The sequence below is a fragment of the Hakea prostrata genome, chromosome 7, assembly GCF_041222555.1.
Source record: "Hakea prostrata isolate BN-2017 chromosome 7, UWA_Hpros_2, whole genome shotgun sequence".
Taxonomy (NCBI): Eukaryota; Viridiplantae; Streptophyta; class Magnoliopsida; order Proteales; family Proteaceae; genus Hakea; species Hakea prostrata.
Genome location: NC_142606.1, coordinates 805859 through 823858, shown reverse-complemented (window position 1 = coordinate 823858; position 18000 = coordinate 805859). Strand labels below are relative to the sequence as shown.

At 39.1% G+C, this 18000-nt stretch overlaps 3 protein-coding genes across 3 annotated transcripts; 1 reads left to right on the top strand and 2 right to left on the bottom strand.

The window, feature by feature from the left end:
• Nucleotides 1–873: 873 nt before the first annotated feature.
• MFL1 (Mitochondrial substrate carrier family protein) lies at nt 874–2859 on the bottom strand. Its single transcript, XM_089162318.1, has one exon. It carries the CDS (start codon nt 2754–2756, stop codon nt 1491–1493), a length of 1266 nt encoding a protein of 421 aa, XP_089018444.1. The 5' UTR covers nt 2757–2859; the 3' UTR covers nt 874–1490.
• A 508-nt stretch (nt 2860–3367) lies between these two features.
• On the bottom strand, nt 3368–9961 carry LOC149008786 (uncharacterized). Its single transcript, XM_089164121.1, has 8 exons — nt 9744–9961; nt 6343–7662; nt 6112–6202; nt 5842–5999; nt 5667–5718; nt 5250–5329; nt 5055–5148; nt 3368–4213 (listed from the first exon to the last, which is right to left on the bottom strand). Exons 2-8 carry the CDS (start codon nt 7486–7488, stop codon nt 3687–3689), a joined length of 2148 nt encoding a protein of 715 aa, XP_089020247.1. The 5' UTR covers nt 7489–7662; nt 9744–9961; the 3' UTR covers nt 3368–3686.
• A 3378-nt stretch (nt 9962–13339) lies between these two features.
• Nucleotides 13340–17301, top strand: LOC149008785 (glycine-rich RNA-binding protein RZ1A-like). Its single transcript, XM_089164013.1, has 4 exons — nt 13340–13485; nt 15124–15250; nt 15626–16182; nt 16263–17301. The coding sequence occupies exons 2-3, from the start codon at nt 15140–15142 to the stop codon at nt 16160–16162; spliced, it is 648 nt and encodes a 215-aa protein (XP_089020139.1). The 5' UTR covers nt 13340–13485; nt 15124–15139; the 3' UTR covers nt 16163–16182; nt 16263–17301.
• Nucleotides 17302–18000: the final 699 nt, after the last annotated feature.

Below are 18000 nucleotides of genomic sequence, written 5' to 3'. Positions count from 1 at the left end.
GACCGTAAGAGGATCCATCTTTAAAGTTGGATATGAAAATTCGTGTCACAACATCACAACACTGAGGACGATTCTGATAGAGCATGTTCAGCTTAAGAGAGGAGAAATGTCTACAATTACTAACCCTTAAGTTGGGCATAGGTCTGCAATCATCAGCAGGACACTAAGAGGTAAGAGCAGATTGAAACCAGCAAAGATAGAGATCAAAAGCTCATATTATTGAGATGTGACTAATTAATCAGTACTAGGAACTTCAGACGCAACATGTAAGAAGATGGAAAGGTTAATAGTTCCTTCTCTTGGAAAATAATAGCCATGAAAAGGGACTGGAAAATCCCCTAATGGAGGATGGGGAGGCCAACCATTTTATTCCAAGGAATGCACTTCAATTTCAATGAACAAGATTATTTACATGTAAATCCACTTTTATTTTGTTCTCCCCTATCGTTTCAGTCCATATCTCTTGCATGTTTATGTTCTGTTCCTCAATTTGAATCCCTAATTCTCGATTTAACAACTAGTCAATTAGCAAAATTCATCGATGCATTTCCAGTAAAGATTGACAGCATCATAAGGTCTAAAAAACGATAAGTTTTTATCTGGTAAGTGGATATCTTGCAGACAAGTGAATACTAGTTTAATCCATAATCCAGCATCAAGTCATGAACTATATAAACCCAAACACCTTGCTGAATCTTCATCTCAACATAAGACTAGTAAAAACATTATGCAGTACTGACCCACAAACTTGGATAGTTAACACTACCAATGCAACCAGTTCATTTGTATAGTTAACACTGCCATGCAACCAATCCATTTGTATTCTCACTTTTACAGGCTAACAGATTGCTTGGACAGCAATATTATTAATTAAGTGAAAATGTTCAAAGTTGGCAAAGAGTCTCTACTGAGTTGACATGGTAACAGTTTTTACATAATCACAGTGACGCTTATATGGAGGCATATTGGCTAACATTATGAAAAGGAAATTTACAAAAGGCAGGGATTTCCACAGCAAGACAAAACAGGGTCCAAAATTGTGGGAGCATTTCGAGTCCTTGTAGAGGCAATGCTAATGCATATAGTTTTACATATCTGAAGCAGGTTTGTTTTTTTATACAAAGAACTAAATATTTCAGAAAGACAGGGGTTGGGGTAGGGAAGAGATTTTCATTTTGAATGTGCAACCAATATAGCTCCTCAGAAAAGATGAATAGAAATGATTATTCATTCATTTGCAGATAAAAATAATAACACTAGAAACAATGAGAGACTCGAGTATCAATATACAGGAAAAGCAACTCATCACAATGCGTGCAACTATAAAGCTTCCAAATAGCCAGAAACACAGCAAGACGGGAGAATCTCCCTTCTCAACTACATAAAGGATCCCAGCAAAAGAGAGCATCACATTGGCTGAAATGACAAATTACCGCCTGCAACAGCTGGGACTCATCATCTTTAAATATAGTTAGCAACAATTTTATCAATCAGGGCGAGTCTTGGACATCTAACTCCATCTCTTTCTTTTGAAGATAACGGTGCAACAGTGCAAGTCTAGCAGTTTCAAAAGCGAAGTAACCCAAAGCGGCAAAACACGCACTGTGAAGAACCCGGGGACCCATTCCACGAGTCAGTCCTACCCATCCTTCTTCCTTCAAAATCTGCTTTACTGTTGCTGAAACTCCACTGCTCATACCAAGAGCAACCTTATTCTTGGCTTCCTCCTGAACCTGAGTCATCAGCCTCGTCTTGACCACATCCAGTGGCGTAGTGACAGAAGCTGAAATCGCCCCGGCCAAAGCCCCACAACAAACGCTGTGAAAAGGTTCCAAGTGAGCCTTATTGGTTCTGCTCAAAACAGCAGCTTTCAAGTACTCAAAAGAAGAATAACTTAAAATCCCAGCAGGTAAATTCCTGAGCAAAGTAGCAGAATAACCAGCATAAAGACCCAATATCCCATCTTTTTCTAGAATCCTAAAAAGGATCTCCCAAGAACGCCCAATTGCCCCCGCTTGCATTCTCTGAGTAATAAGCTCCTTGGGCACCATTATGGCAGAGGAAACAATGTTCCCCATAGCGCCAGCCGTGGGAGGGATGAGCACAGCAGGGAATCGCGGCAATCGTGATAGGAACGACTTACCAAACTCGCAAGTCCCAAAGTAGACAGCAGATGAAAAGGCAGAGCCAACCATAACAGCGGATACGCCGGTGTAGAAACCCATAATTCCCTTTGTTTGGAAGGTTTTGGCAATGGCGTCGAAGGTTCCGTTGTATACCTGGGCCGCCCCTTTTGTCTGCAGCTTCGTTTTGATGGTGTCCAGAGGGTGGAGACAGACGTAAGTGAAAGCACCAGCTATTCCCCCAGCAGCTGCACCAACGAGAGCCTTTTCGTAGACCGCCATGTTTTCCTTCAAAGCCTGGATTTTTGAGCTTCCTTTCGTTGCGGATTTCACCTGTACCAAATTAGGAGACGTGGGTTTAGGGTCTTGGAGAGGAACAGATGAAGATAAGAGATGAGTCTCCACGGATAAGGAAGTTGAAGAGAAGCAGACACCATTAGTCCTGTTCCTATTGTTTTGGTTGTTGTAGAGAGATTTCTTGATGGTGGATTGTTTAGGGCTTATGGCCTGTGGATCAGGAAGAGATAAGAGAACGGAGAAGTGATCAAAAAGGCTATCGAAATCAGATAAACTGCGATGGGAGTTGGAATTTGGGGATGTAATACCAAGGGATGTCAAGAGTCTCTTCTCCATTGTTGATTTGTTTCTTCCCTCTCTGATTCAGGGCCTCAGACACCTTTAACAACAACTCTTCCGATATTTACAGTGGAAGGGAGGCAGGAATTATCGATCTGTAAACTCTTTAAAAGGAGCATGTGGACCGGTTGACCAGGGATTCAGAACCAGGAATCGGATCGGGAAAGGGATTGGCGCACTGGGTTATGAATCGGTTCCAATCCGATTCAGATTCCATGAGTTCAAAAATCTCTCAAAATTGATGGAATTGCAGAAGAACTTCAACATTACTCAAGGAGCCCATTACCCATAAGCTGGCTGCTGACCAGAGGAACCACAGCTCCTTAAAAAAACAAAAAATTTAACCTTTAACATACATTCAGAATGTTGGACGGGTTTTACATGAACCATATATGGAGAAAGGCTCACAAGGTACTGTACATAGATCATGAAGGATTTTTATGTATACCTATTTACCTAATTTTGGATTAAGGAAGCAATCGGTTTTAAACCCTTCTTCTTGGTTGTTTAGAAACAACCAAGTATCCGTCCAAATCTTCCAAAAATCGGACCCAAACAGTTTACTATGTGATGTACACTTCTACTTGGGCTCAGTGGCCCTCAGAATCTCAAAGAAGCCTTGTTCTATCTATGTAAGTTTTGCAAGCCTAGCTGAATCCACTTCCTGATGGGCAAAATCAAAATTCAGGAGCAAAACTCGCCATCAAGACGTAGGGAACCTTTGAGCCTGTAATGTTTTATATTCTTTTCAAGTATTTAGTAACTCACTTTTACTCTTTATACACAAATATCTGTAAGAAGAAAAAGAAAGTTGCACAACCCACTGCTAAGAACTAGGACACATTTTAGCCTGGTTGCATGAATAAAATTAGCCGGTCAAAGAAGCCTACTTCACACTGGTTTTGGAGATAACTGATGCGCATTCTCTCATACCATGACTGGCAACCCATAGTTATGAAAAGTCCTAATAACTCCATCCCAACCCGCTGTAACGATCACCTGACCCCATGTATCTGACACAGCTGTATGACTACTGCGATGGAGATGCCGATGGTCTGTGACTGGTACAGCCCACAGGGGAAGCTCCTCCTCTGGCCAAGTTGCAGAAGCCTTTGATGAACAGTCCATTGAGAACCAACTGCCAAGAGAAAACCGCTGGGAATCTATGCGACGTGACACAGAGTTCGAGCGTTCTTGTGTTTTCAAGGAACAATAGGGACCATTAGCATCAAGCTCCATTTTCTCAATTTCCCCACCAAGCCATGGAATTGCTATAGATACTCCTTCCACAAAGAAGTTTTCACACGAACGTACAGATTTTGGCTCCCTGGATGGTGGAACAGAAGAAACATCGTAGTTCCAGACATAAACACGAGAGTCTTCACCTACTGAGATGATACGACTCTCATTTGAAGCGAATGAAGCAGACATCTGGCTCCCGGACATAGAAAGACCTGTTCAAAATCAATATGGTAAATGGGTAAGGATAACATTTCACATTAACAAAACAACGACTGAATATTCAAGAATCCAAACTCAATCACCCTGAGGTTAAAGAAGCAATCTTAACTGTACACATCAAGACTTAGGGGGGGTTGTGTTTGTGTGTCTTCTTTTTTTTTTTGTTGGAGGGAGGGGGGGGTGTTGGGGTTGTCAGGGGAGGAAACCCAATCAATGATAAAGATCAAAGACTATTGAAATGTGGGATATTTGTTGTAATATCATCTGACCAAAGACTTTTGAACTACTAGAATAAGCAAAGGAGCTGAACTACCATAGGATTTAGGCTATTGAGATTCAGAAAACCTTAGAATATCTGTAAAACCTTCAAAGGTAAACATGGATTTGCAAATGAAATGAAATGAATACCACTACTAAATGCTCAATGCAGGGTTTGGGGGTGGTATCCAAATAATCAATAGGAGCCTCTGGTTGCTAACATCCAGAAAATCAAAACTGTGTGTTTTGTTATCTGAGATAAGAATCTAGATGCTTGAGGGCTTCAATCAACCCTACCAATCCTATGAAGCATCGTCAAGAAAACAATTTCTTTTTATGACAATTAAGGTAACATGTTATTGTTCCTGGTTCATGGTGCAACTAAAGTATTCAGCAATTTTTTTTTTTTTTGGGGGGGGGGGGGAGGATAGGATATTTATATCTTCAGTACTATCTAAGATGCCCATTCAATATATATCTACAACAATTTGGAAAGCATCCTGACATCATTGGACAACAATGTTACTAACTTTGAAACTTTCTGAGGAACATAAACAGTTGAGTATGTTGCTATACCCCTGTATTTATGGATAACTTCAACTCCGTGCAATATTCGAACTTTAGAGTCAGCTGACGTTATCATAACCCTATGGACATCATCCATTGAAAACTGTGGAGAAATGCATGGTGAGAATCAGAAGAAATGAAAATGACACTCAATTGTTGAAATAATAGAAAAAATATCCATGAGCAAGACACAAACTTAATAACCTGAATGCCAGTTATCCTGTTCCCAGGGCCTTTTTTACTTCCCCCAATACAAAATTGTGCATCCAGCCGGAGATGATTGCCTAGAGAATAACATAACCACCTTTCAGGACAATGAATGACAAGTACAGTTTTAATGATGAGTAATTCAAATTATTGCTTCGATGAAAACTTTATTGTTGATTTCCTGCCTACCAGGAAAGAAAAGAAAAAGAAGAATAATAGGAAATCCTAGGTGTTTTTTCTTTCTTTTTTTTTGGTTGCCTGATCTCCTTGGCTTGTAATTGGTGTAGTTGTGTTGTTTCTCCTTAGATTTGTAAGGGCTGTGGCCCATTTCCTCTTTGTATCCTTTTCCTCCCCCATTTCTCCTCTTTTGGTTAATGAAATTATTTCATTCGTCCCAAAAAAAAAACTTAATACCTGATGCATCATAGAAGCGGCAAGTCCCTGTAATGGAGCCAACAATGCATGCCTGTTTAGGAAAATGAAAGAAAATTATCAAAATTAATCAAGATAAGTGAGTTTGCAAGAATAAAATCTTAATAAGATCATATAGAACAGTTCTTGGTGAAACCAAATACAGTAAGAAGGAAACCTGTCCATCAGGCTGATAACATATGGCAGTTATAATATCCCGTGCATCAGCCCAATCAACCACCCGGCCCTCAGAGACCCCCCAAGATCGAAGTTTACCATCAATTGATCCACTGATGAAGTGTCCCTCATCAACAGGATTGAATTGAATGCAGGTCACTGTACCATGCAAAGAGATAATGAGCATGATTAATTTGAAAAAATGGAATGCTTTACTTACACAGAGCACAAGTACAACATGCTATAACATTTTGAATCTGTGCATACTTACCATAATTGCTGTGGTGGAAAACATTGAGACATTCATCAAAACCCACTTTCCATAGACGAACAGTTTTGTCTTCGGATGATGATAATAGAAACTACAAAAGAATATTATAATTTAACTCGGTAGATTACGGGACAAAGTATCTGGACAACTTAAAAGTAACACAAAAAAGCTGATAAGAAACTAAGCTACAAATCAGCAGATCGCACTGTTGTTGCTGAGTAGACTACTCACATTAGATTTGGACCAAGAAAGATCCAGCACAGTACCAGTATGGCCATGAAGCTCTTGAAGTGGTGACTCTTCAACCTTGAAGATCTTCTCTGGAATGACGACAGAAGCAAGGCTTAAATTTTTTCTTCTTCTGATAAGCTTGTCCCCCTTCACTATGTTAAGAAATTTGGAAGGGCCTTCATTAACAACATATTTGTAAGAAGCATCCGTAGATGTGACCTGCCAAATCCGAACAACCCCATCTTCCCCACCACTTGCCAAGTAGCAACCATCTGGACTGAATTTCATGGTCTTGATGAAGCCACTGTGAGCTTGAATTTCTTGTCCCATATAAAGCCCCGTAAACTCCACGAAACTCTTCTTGTTGTGCTGCACCTGCAGTCTACTTGTCATCGGTGGTCTCAGGCTTGAATCAGAATCGTCAGCTTTCCCCATTGCTTCTCCTACCCTTTTCTTTGTAAGTCTTCTCCACAGGATTCTCGGGCTCGATACAGAATCATCAGACTTGCCCATCGACTCTGCTCTTTTCCTTGTGAGGTTTTTCCACATGGCTCTTGGGCTTAATAAAACATCGACAGATTTGGGCGTTGCCTCGCTTCCTTGCATCTTGCTTGTGAAGCTTCTCCAGAAGCTCATCATTTTATTCATATTTACATCCAGCAGCTGTCCACCATTTTTCTCTCTAGAAGATGCCACTTTCTTTGGTGTTGAGAAATCCAACTCATGATCCATGGACTCCGTATGAGCATCAGTCTCCCCCCTATCATCACAGACAAAATCTTCCACCTGAGCATCACCACAATCACATGAAGCCAACAAACTTGAGACAGCCCCACTGCATTCTGTGATCCTTTCCAACTCTGCAATCTGTGATGAACTGGGAGGAGAAAAAGTATCCTCGTGAAACTCCTCAGAGCATCCGCTTCTAGATGGAGCATATTGATTGAAACCTATGGTGCCAAGAAATCTTTCCCGGCGTTCACGAATGCTCCTTGGTTGGGTCGTCCAAATTTCGTACTCTGAATTGCCGAAACCAAACTCAGAACTTAGACATACAGAATCCCCTGAAGGTGCAGAATCACAAGGTCGAAAGCAATCCACAGAATCAAAGAAAATGTCTTGTGTCTCTTCATGATCACTCGGCATATCTTTTAATGAACCTGAGACCGAAATTCCACATCCAAAATTACGGCTACTTGCTCCTAGCTTTGATACTTGATAGGGTGTCAGAAGCCAAATTCCTTTTGAATACCAAAAAAACTCAAATGGTCCAGGGGTTCAGAACCCTAACCCCCGGAGCGACTCTCCCGGTTTATAACCCTGCCCAATGGAATCCACAGAATTAAGAGCTTCGGAAGACCATGGCCAGTGGTTTGCACAGAAATTAAGCTACATGGATACAGCAGTTTTAGAACACAATGGCTTCTAGGTACGAGGTCTCGTACCAACCCCAACAGACCCGCTAAATATCCATTATCAATATCTAAAGCACCAATGGAGAAACCCCACATACCCAAATGCAACACGCAGAGCTGCGAAAACTCAGGCTGCCTCGATTTCCATGTGAAGCAACACCAACATTAATAATCATCGCCGACCACTCTATAGATACGACTTTTCAAATTTGTCAAACACACACATTCATCGAAAGTAGAAATGAAAACAATCACAAATGCTCTGAACCGGCAACGAAGAGGAGGGGGTCGCGGCAGGGGAACAAAGATGGAAAAATGGTGGCAACGCGGAGAGAGAAAGAAGAAAGAAAGGAGCGTGTAAATTAAGCCAGCCACAGCCACAGCCACAGCGACAGCCAGCGCAAACAAGCTTTATAAGGAAGAAGAAGAAGAAGAATAAGAATGAGTAAGAGAGGAGTCGAGATCTGGATTCTCGATACGAATTAAGAAGATTACAACGCACACGAGCGGCGCGGTTTGCCCAGGAATGAAAGACGCTATTTTCGGCATTTCTCTCCTCTCAAAGATCAAATCCGCCAAAACCCAAAACCCAATTCCCAAATCCCACCCACCTCTGTAGAAGTAGAACTCACTTTCCTTCCAAATCTTTTTTTGTATCTTTTTGATTTGGTAACAACTTTTACAGATAACAATCTATCTAATTCTTATATGTTAACACTTCTGAGTTCCCATAGATGAAATGTCAACCAGCTCTACTAACAAAACAAAACCATATATTGTTTTGGCTGTTTGGGTATATATGTGTCTCCATGATTATTTTTTTGGGGGGCAGCTGTCTCGATGACTCGATATACCCAATGTTTGGCTGGTAGGTGAATAGAGAAAAATTTGTCAAGTGATTTTGAAGCCTCATAAACATGAGAATATACTACATGCAGAAAAATAGGTTAGCATTAATTTGACCTTTTATTCAGAGTTAGAGGTTTAGGGTTTTGATAGAATTTTTGTAATATTTTGGGAGAAAAATGCCTGTTTCATATTCCCCTATTGGTATAAAAAAACAATTAAATATATTCTGATCCAATTTATTAATGAATACAAATCAAGAATTTGGTACAGAAAGGCAAAAAGCATATATAAATTTATTCTTATTTTTTAGGTTGAAGAACCCATAAATATATCAATATAATTTTTTTGTTGATTTTACCCAAAAAAATTCTTGTTTTTTTATAGAAAAATCACAAATAAATCATTCATTAATCCTCTGACCCAATGGTAACCTAAAAAGGTAAAGTCATGGAGGTACCGGCATATTTTACCTAATAGAAAACAAATATAAGATCGACACAAGCCTACACAATGAAAGTGATTGCTCATCATAGTTTGAGATTGATAACTTTCAATTCAATAGTTACCCAAGACTGTTTTTTTTTTTTTTTTTTTTTTGGTAAAGTTACCCAAGACTTTGTTTTCCTTTTTTTCCATGTTCCTAACAGGCTCTGGCTTGACTAAAGTTAAGTTCTTGAGTTTGATGACTTTGGGGTCATCTGTTCAAATGTGATTTTCCTTTCTGAGTCTAAAGTTATGAAATTCTAACGCTAAAATGTCTTTTATATTGTTCGATGAGAATAGCTTTCTTTTTTCGGTAATGAATGAAGAGAATAGCATTCACTTCAGAAAAAAACAATCGAGAGAAAGAAAAAAAGAAAATGGGGTAGATAGATTGTTTTAGTTTTTCTCCACCCCCTTGGGAACGACAAACAAATCTTATGATAGAAGTTCTCTTTTTTTGGTGAAAGCTTCAAAGAAGTTGATTGAATGAAGAAATGATTTCTATCAACATCAAGGTAAAAACTAGTGGGAACTCCTTCAACTAAAAAGTCTTCTTTCTTTGTCATTCTACTGTTTTCATCTTATGCAACCATAATCAAGTAATGTATAACACGGAGTAGATGGTAATATAAAGAGGAGGGGGCAGTAACTCACCTAATCAAGCAGGAAGAAGAATCAGTGCAGATTTGAACTTTGAAGAAGCGCCACAGTTATTGTTTTCAACTTGAGCAACGCATTAATTAACATTCAAAGTAGAAGGAGAGGAACCGTTCCCTTCTCTTGGATACAAAAGGAATCAAAATCTGAGAACTCACTTGAATATGATAGAGATGGTTACTTAAACTGATGATCAACCCAGATGTTTCTTATCCACATTCTCGCAGAGAGAGAGACTATACAGAGAAGATTATTTATACAAAGTGAGGTGGTCCTCGGCTCAAACAAACAAATGCAATAGCCAGTAGCCACACATATATTTAAGCATGATCAGTTGCTTCTTGGTTAGAGGAAGGGAGCATATCTCCACCAGATCTTCAATTGACTTACTCCCAATTAATGCTAAAAGGTGTCTATTTGTTCTTTATATGAAACAGGATGTGTGGGTTGGCTTGAGCCAAGTGACTGTGTGTCAAAGTCAGGCCAACCCAAAAGCCCTGAGGGCTTTCCAACTAACAATTATTCAACAACAACAATCAAGTCTTTTTCCAACTATGTATATTCCCCAAATTTGTCTAGAAATTTCTCACTCTGGTTAATACCATTTCATGGTGTAAATGTCAATAGCACTTGGAACACTCTGTGATTGTGAAATGGAGTTGCATTAAGTGAGAACCATTAGGTCACTTGGGTGTTGCGTTGGACGTGTTTAAAATTTGTCTTTGACACACGGTGTTCCTTTCCATTCTAACCAAACATTCAAACATAGGATTCTTCTATTAATTCCTTTTAATTATTTTATGCATATAATATTGGATGGCACTTTAGGGCTTAAACCCACCCACATGCATTTTAGATTTTGGGTTGTCTTCTTATGAGGTTTTGGCAAGATACTTTTTGGTTCTTGAGTTAATTAATTTGTAGTATATAATTTCCTTAACCAATCAATTATGCAAGTGTTTTTCTCATTCATTGTGGTCCCACTAACCTTTCTTAATATGCTGTTCCTCCTTGCTCTCCTTGCTGTTATACCCATATCCTTCAAACTGGAAATCAAATCTCTTTTGGTTGAGAATTGGAGATTCCCATCTGCCACAAGATATACTCTAAAGATGGTCTCAGTAAACCTGCAATTATGGAGGCATTGAAGGGATGGCATTAATACAAGCAGATATCATCAGAATGTGTGAGATTGGATTCTGAATTTTTGGTAGCCCATGCATGCCTGAGAGTTCAATTACCAACTATTCTAAGTGCTTTCTATATGTCTTATCAAGAAATCCTTAAATGAATTGAAACAGGTAGTTCAAGGTGCCGAGTATTTTAATCTCTTCCTCAAACCCCAAGAATGAAAGGCATCAGCAGCTAAACAAGCCAATCAAGACTTTCTTTACTTAATATTTCGTCTTCAAGATAACAAAAAAGATTCATGTGGACGTCATTGCTTACGCTGTGACCTATAGGAAAGATGTGCCAGAGAGCAAGTGTCAGAGAGACAATATTTTAGTTTTTGCCAGTAACAGAACCATTTTTAACCACTAAGTTGAACACCATTTTAGTCGTCAAGATCAAAATTATAAGGAACACATTTCTCAAAAACAACAGTAGTCACACAGTGCTTTGGACTCGGCACTGATTAACGTGGTTCACGTTCTTAGCTCCATATTCTTTTTAATTTCTCATGCATGGGAAGCTTTCCTGTTTGCCAGCAGAGGAATGTGTTGCACTAATATTATTTAAACTAATTAATTATGCGTTTTTGTCTTATAGATCATCCACGTACGTGTGTGTTGTTAATTAGTTTGTTTATTTAATTAGAGATGGACTCATTATTGCATGAGATTACCGAAGTATTATATATGGAGTATCAAGCACTCGCAACAGCACAAATCTCTACTTTCATGTGGACATGAAAGCGAAAATAAAATCAATATAATCTGAACATCACCTAACCTGCTTCTTTGATCTCCAGGTTGCCATTAGTCACTGACAATAAACCTAAAAGGCATTACAAGGTTGTCTTTAATATAACTAAATGTACCCATGCATGATTAGAAACGTTCGATCGATCTCAACTCTGATCTGATCATGATCTCAATTATTTGATATGTACTGCGAATCCCTCCTTGCTTCAGAATGGTCCCAGCTGAGGACTTTGATGCAGAGAGCAATGGTAGTTTCCTTGCTTGAACTATTAGGATCGTGGATTCATTAGAACCCTAAGTTAACGCATGGTTGTTGTTAGGTATGAAATTTATGATGTTGACGGATCAAGCACACAAAACAAGAGGCCAGGAGGAGTCTGGATCACCAACTGTTGGCAGATCATATGTTGTTTCTCTAAGGTTTCTATCTTTACTGCACATTCCGTGTCTAAGTATTAATAAAATAATTTAGAGGTGGGATCCTCGATGGGTCTCATATGAACGTCCACTAAATGTGTTTGTCACGGGAGCAGAATTTGCTCCCCCAAACGGGATGTGATTTAGACTCTGCCAGGAGTGGGTGAAGCAATAAGTAGACGTTTGTAGTGCTCCCCTCACACCTCTCTACCACATACTACCGGGGGCGTTCGCATAGATCCCACCAAGGGTCCTACCTCTAATTCATTTTGTAGCATAAAAAAATGTGATGGTTCAAAGATGAAAACTCATTTGTAGAGACATTATATATACCCGGCAGAAATGTCTTGAAATGTCTTGAAATTAAACAACTCAATCATCAAAGATCAGACGAGTAGCTCAGGGGGTTGCGCAGATTTCATTTGCTTGGCTTTAGCTTCTCTTCAGCTCTTGATACTTCACTGCAACATCACTTGCAGCATGAGCCATGCATTGTTTGGGTGGGTTCTGGCTCCTATTAGTTTTAAGGAAAAGCATATAAAAATACTGTTATCTTAAAAAATAAATTAATTAATCAAGGAGCTAGAAGAGTTTTATTATCAAGTCATTTTGCGCTTTTAGTCAGGGTGGATGGGATCATTATATGAATGGCCAATTCATGCTTGATGAAAGCAAGACTACCTACTTCATGTACATCTTTATCATATAGGAATTCTCTCTTTAGGCATGAACAATGTGCTTTCTTGACGCTTCTCAATCACACAACAATGATAGATCTACTATTGAATACTAAAAAAATGAAAAGGAGATAAACCCCCCAATGAATTTTATGTGAATCTCTCTTATTATGTGCCGAAAAAGCCTCGCCTCAGGGGGAGTACTTGTTCTCGCCTAACAAGGAGGTGATCCCAATTCATCATATAGAGTCATAGACTCTTCATTTTCTTACCGTCAAGCCATGGGCCTGGTATTCGAAATGTTGCTTAGTCCATATCTGGATTAATCAGGATCCATGGAGCGACTTACGATGGGCCAAGCCCAAAACAATGTTTGGGTTTGGTATTGGTATTGGTATTGGTATTGGACCCTGCAGTCGTCGATCCGAGCCCAAAGTATAGGTCAACATGGGTAATGCGCTACAACCGTACTTGAATCGTACCGGGAGTATCTTATATTTGTCCGGCATGATACATATCTGAATTACTTGGCCACCTTTTCAAGCAGATCAAGAAAGAAGAAGAAGAAGGGGTTCACGTCTTTAGTCACTGTCTGGTTTTGGGTTTCTTCCAAGGAAGAGAACAGAACTGCAATTCAATCAATTCTTCGTCATATAATACCCTAGTTTGGCAAGTACACGGTGACCAACTTTTTCTTTTGGATTTCTAGGATCAGTTCAGGTATTCTCTTCGTCGTTTATTATTGCTTTATTGTTTTTCCCTTTCTGTTCTGCTCCATTGATTCACTGTTTATGCTTGTTCTTTTATTTTTTTCATGATCTTCTTGTTCTTTGGATTATAAGAGTAAGTTATAGATCATGAGTGTAGTTCTTGTTCTAAAAACCATGTTTAATCAGTTGTCGTTTCTGAATATGTGTGATTTTACTCGTTACCTCGAATATATCACAGACCATACAACCTATTCTATTGTAACCGGTGGGGTTTCAGGAGGAGAAGAGATTGTATTGATTGTGTGATGGCGAAGATATGTGAGGAGAACCTGGCTCAATTAGTCAAAAAAATTTAAGACCTGCATTAGAAGAAAATTGCGAGTGTACTGTCGACCAATATAGTATCTACTAGGGTTCCATTCGTTAACCGAGAAAAAAGTAAGTCCACTTAAAATGTTGGTACCTGAATGATTTAAAACCTTTTCAAATTTACTTGAATATAAGAAGAAAAAGAAAAAGAGAGAGCAAGAAAAGGTCAACTGAACAGATTGTTTTTGAATTTTCCTTAAAAGAAACCCCCCCCCCCCTTTTTCAAAATGATAGCTGTACATAGTTAAGAAGAATCATGTTGAATTTAGTGGGAAGATGATGAACGAATAGATTCTTTATTACTTGTTTAATTAAGGGATAATGCAAGAAATTGTTTAGTTAGCGATTGAGTAACCAAGATTAGAGGTTCATCAATGGCTTTGTAGATGATGATATCTTATCCATATATCAGGATCTTTTGTATGAATTTGGTTCCAATTGAGTGTGGTCTGGACAATCAAAGTTGTAGGCATGCATAGTAGTTTTTGATTGATGTCTTTGGACCTAGACTGGATGATATCCTGCTTGGGTGGGCAGGATGGTCGACTGAAAGCAGACCAGTGAGTTTTGATGGACTAAACTATTTATACTGAATGGGGGTCATCAAAACAATGATGAAACAGGATCAAATACAGAGAACAGATGTCCTGTAATAGGAGGAAACTCATCTAATCAAATCAGACAATCTGATGGGCCCAAAATTCAAGTTCAGTTATCTTCTCTAAAAGGGAAATCTTTCATGAAATTCTCACTGATCCAATGGGTAAACCAGAAAATAACAACATTACTGGTGACACTAGGACAGGGGCAAGTCTGTCAAAGTATAAGTATCTGATCAGATTCCAGATTTCGTTAATCCATCAGAATGCCAATAAACATTTTTAGTTTCATATCAATTGTTGATTTGATGTCAAGACTGTTATATGCAATCTTGTTTGAATAAAGGTCGTATAGAATACTTAACAGATTTTGAAATCAATTGCAGAATATGAAAGCATTTTTTTCTTGCTGCTTCATTATTCAGCTGCTAGCATAGTTTATGACTGTTCTGCAACTTTAGCTTCTAAGTGCTTTCAAAGTTTAACCCCATGTTTAGTGGCACTACTATTAGAATAGAAACAAGATATCCAAACTTTATGTCTGCTTGATAACATTCTTGAAAAACAATTGATTTCAGTACTATGTGGATGTTTTTTCGTTATGATCACTTTATTGTTTGTTTGAGAAATGAGTCATTTTCTAATGTAAAAATTCCTTTTCCTTTGTTATGATATTGCAGTTTCAGCATTGAACATATGGATGAAGATGTGGAATACCGTTGTTTTATTGGGGGCCTTTGTTGGTCAATATTTGACAGCACTCTTAGAAATGCATTTGAAAAGTTTGGCAATCTTATTGAAGCAAGGGTAATCAAACATTTTGATTTTTTTTTTTGGGGGTTACCTGCTCGTGTTTTTTTCATTTGCTACTAATCCAATGAAATATGGTTCAACATTGTTTATCCAACCGTCTATTTGACTCCAGCAATTCTTCTCCTTGTAAAATCAAACAAGCATCAAGCAGTCGGTATAAGGAGAAAACATGGTTTGCATGGCTTTCATGTTTTAAGGCTCATTTGTGAACAAATCCACAGAATTCTTCTAATATCATCTTTGATGAGTGAAATCAAATTCTTACAAGTAAATATGGTACTTGATTCCTATGGTTGCCGCACTACTTGAGATCCAGTGGAAGTTCCCAGATACTTGAAGGATGTCCCTGACACAGTTGCTCTTATGCAGGTAGTCAGGGAAAAGTTATCTGGTCGTTCCAAAGGATTTGGGTTTGTCACCTTTGATGACAGAAAAGCAATGGAAGAGGCTATTGAAGAAATGAACGGTAAGAGTCTGAATGGGATGACTATTAAGGTTGAAAAGGCTCATCCTTATCAAGGATCTGGTGGGGACCGTGATAGGGAACGAAACCGTGACCGTGATAGGGAACGAAACCGTGACCGTGGGCGTGATCGTGACTATGGTGGTCGTGATAGTTACTATGGTGATGGACGTGGTTCCAGTTCTAGGGAGTGCAATATATGTGGCAAGCATGGTCATTTTGCAAGGGAGTGTTCATCTGGTGATGGGGCAAGAGGGGGCAGGTATGGTGGACAGGATTCTAAATATGGTGGTGGTGGTGGTGGTAGTAGTCGCTATGGGCCTGATCGCAATCGTTATGGTGGACACAACAGGGATGGCAGTAATCGTGGAAGTTCTGGAAGTGACCGTTACAATCGTGATCGTACTGGCCCATATGAGCGCCCAGGAGGTTTCCGTTCTTGAGAAATGAGAATTTCTGCGAGGTGTGGAACACTTGCTATCCGTGGCCAATCTTCATGATCTATGTATGCTACTGATGGAAACATTTTCTTGTTTTCTGCAGTGGAGTTGCTGGTAGAAATGCTGAAAGTGCAAAGAAAGGTTGAAAGTGTACATCTCCCCGGCCATAACAGGGTGTCTTTTCTTTGTGTCTGCTTGGACCAATCTAGCTAATCTCTCTTTGGCAGTGTGAAACTCTGCATGAATATGTGGTTCAACTGTTTGTGAAACTTCACAAGAATATTTAGTTACAACTGTTTTGAGTTCTGTCAGATGCTCAGTACGATCTTTTGTTCTTGATGGGGCCTTATGCTTGCTTGACATGCATCTCAAATTTAGTCTCATATACGCTTTGAATGCCATTATTGCTGCTGCACTCTGGATGCTTTGCTTGCATAGTTTATTGCGATTCTGGCTTCGAGTCTTATGTTAGTTCAGGTGTTTGGAGATGGTGGTGATTGCAGCTTGGTCTTTACAAATATCTGGTTCTAGTTCTGTTTTTTTCTGAGGTTGCCTAAGATGGAGAATGTGCTTGTGTTCAGAGGATGGAGATGGTGCAAGAATGAGTGGAGCTGCTGTTGGCTTAAGTTACTCCGAAAATCGGTATCTTTTTGAGAACTAATGTTGGTGAGAGAATGAGGTTAACACTTTTATCTTCACCATCACCTTATTCAATTCAAAACGTTCTTTTTCTTTTTTCCTCTTGATAATTTTCACCTTTTGGCAGGCCACATATTTTCTTTTTATGGTCTTTTGGGATGAATGCCTGGGTTCCTGTTGCAGCCATGAGCTGCCAAGATTGCAATACATAATAAAACTGTGATAATTTTTGGGGGCAGCATCGACCCAAGTTTGGCAATGAGCTGATGCAGTCAAAGGCTTCAGTGCATTGATGGAAGGAGTGTACCTTTCTTACGGGGCTTGCCTTTCTTTGCCTTTTATGGTTCTTCGTTGCTTGCTGCTTTATTTTGTGGTGGTGGTGGTCTACTATCTTGTTTGAATGCTTCCATGAATTTCTTTGTATCAGTTGGGATGTTCCGGACCATCAGATGGTTTCTTATGGTTTTAACTATGGTCCTTGGTGCTTGCCCTCCCATTCATTTTATGCGGGTGTTGGATCTTTTAATGTTGTGTAGTGGTAGTACTACCTGTTTTGACTCATATGGAAAGGATCTCTCTCCTGGTTTAAGGCAAATAATTCCTTGAATTTGTTTGTTTTTGTTTGTTTGTCCATGCTGAACTTCTCGGTTGGAAGCGTTAGTCCTCTGCTTGACTGTAGTGTGCTGTTATCTTCATTTAAAAAAAAGAAAAAAAAACAACAATGATACGATTATTTTGGGGGTCTGGAGTCCAAAAATGTACTTAAAAAAGAGATGGATTTCAAATCCTATAATAACAAATCACCATTCGTTAAGGTACCCTAAGCTTAATTTGACTTTATATCCTAACAGAAGTTGTGCTAGCTTCTCTTTTTCTGTTATATCTTTGTTATCATCACTAATTGTGCTGGTGGATAAGAAGAAATCCTTGAGATTCCTATCGGGTGTTCCAGCCACGCATTCACAATATTCCTACCTGCTCCCTTATTGGTTGATCACGAAAGAAGATGGTAGAATTTGTTGATGCAATAATGTTAGGGCACTTGACTTTCACGTTCCTACCACATTAGTTGAGGAGGTGGTTGGTTTGGTGTGGATTAGTTGATCACAATTCCATAAATTTCCAAAAAAAAGAAAAAGGGATAATTCTGAAGAAGAAGAAGCTAGTTCCGTTCAATAAACCTCGGAATTAAAGTTGAGAAT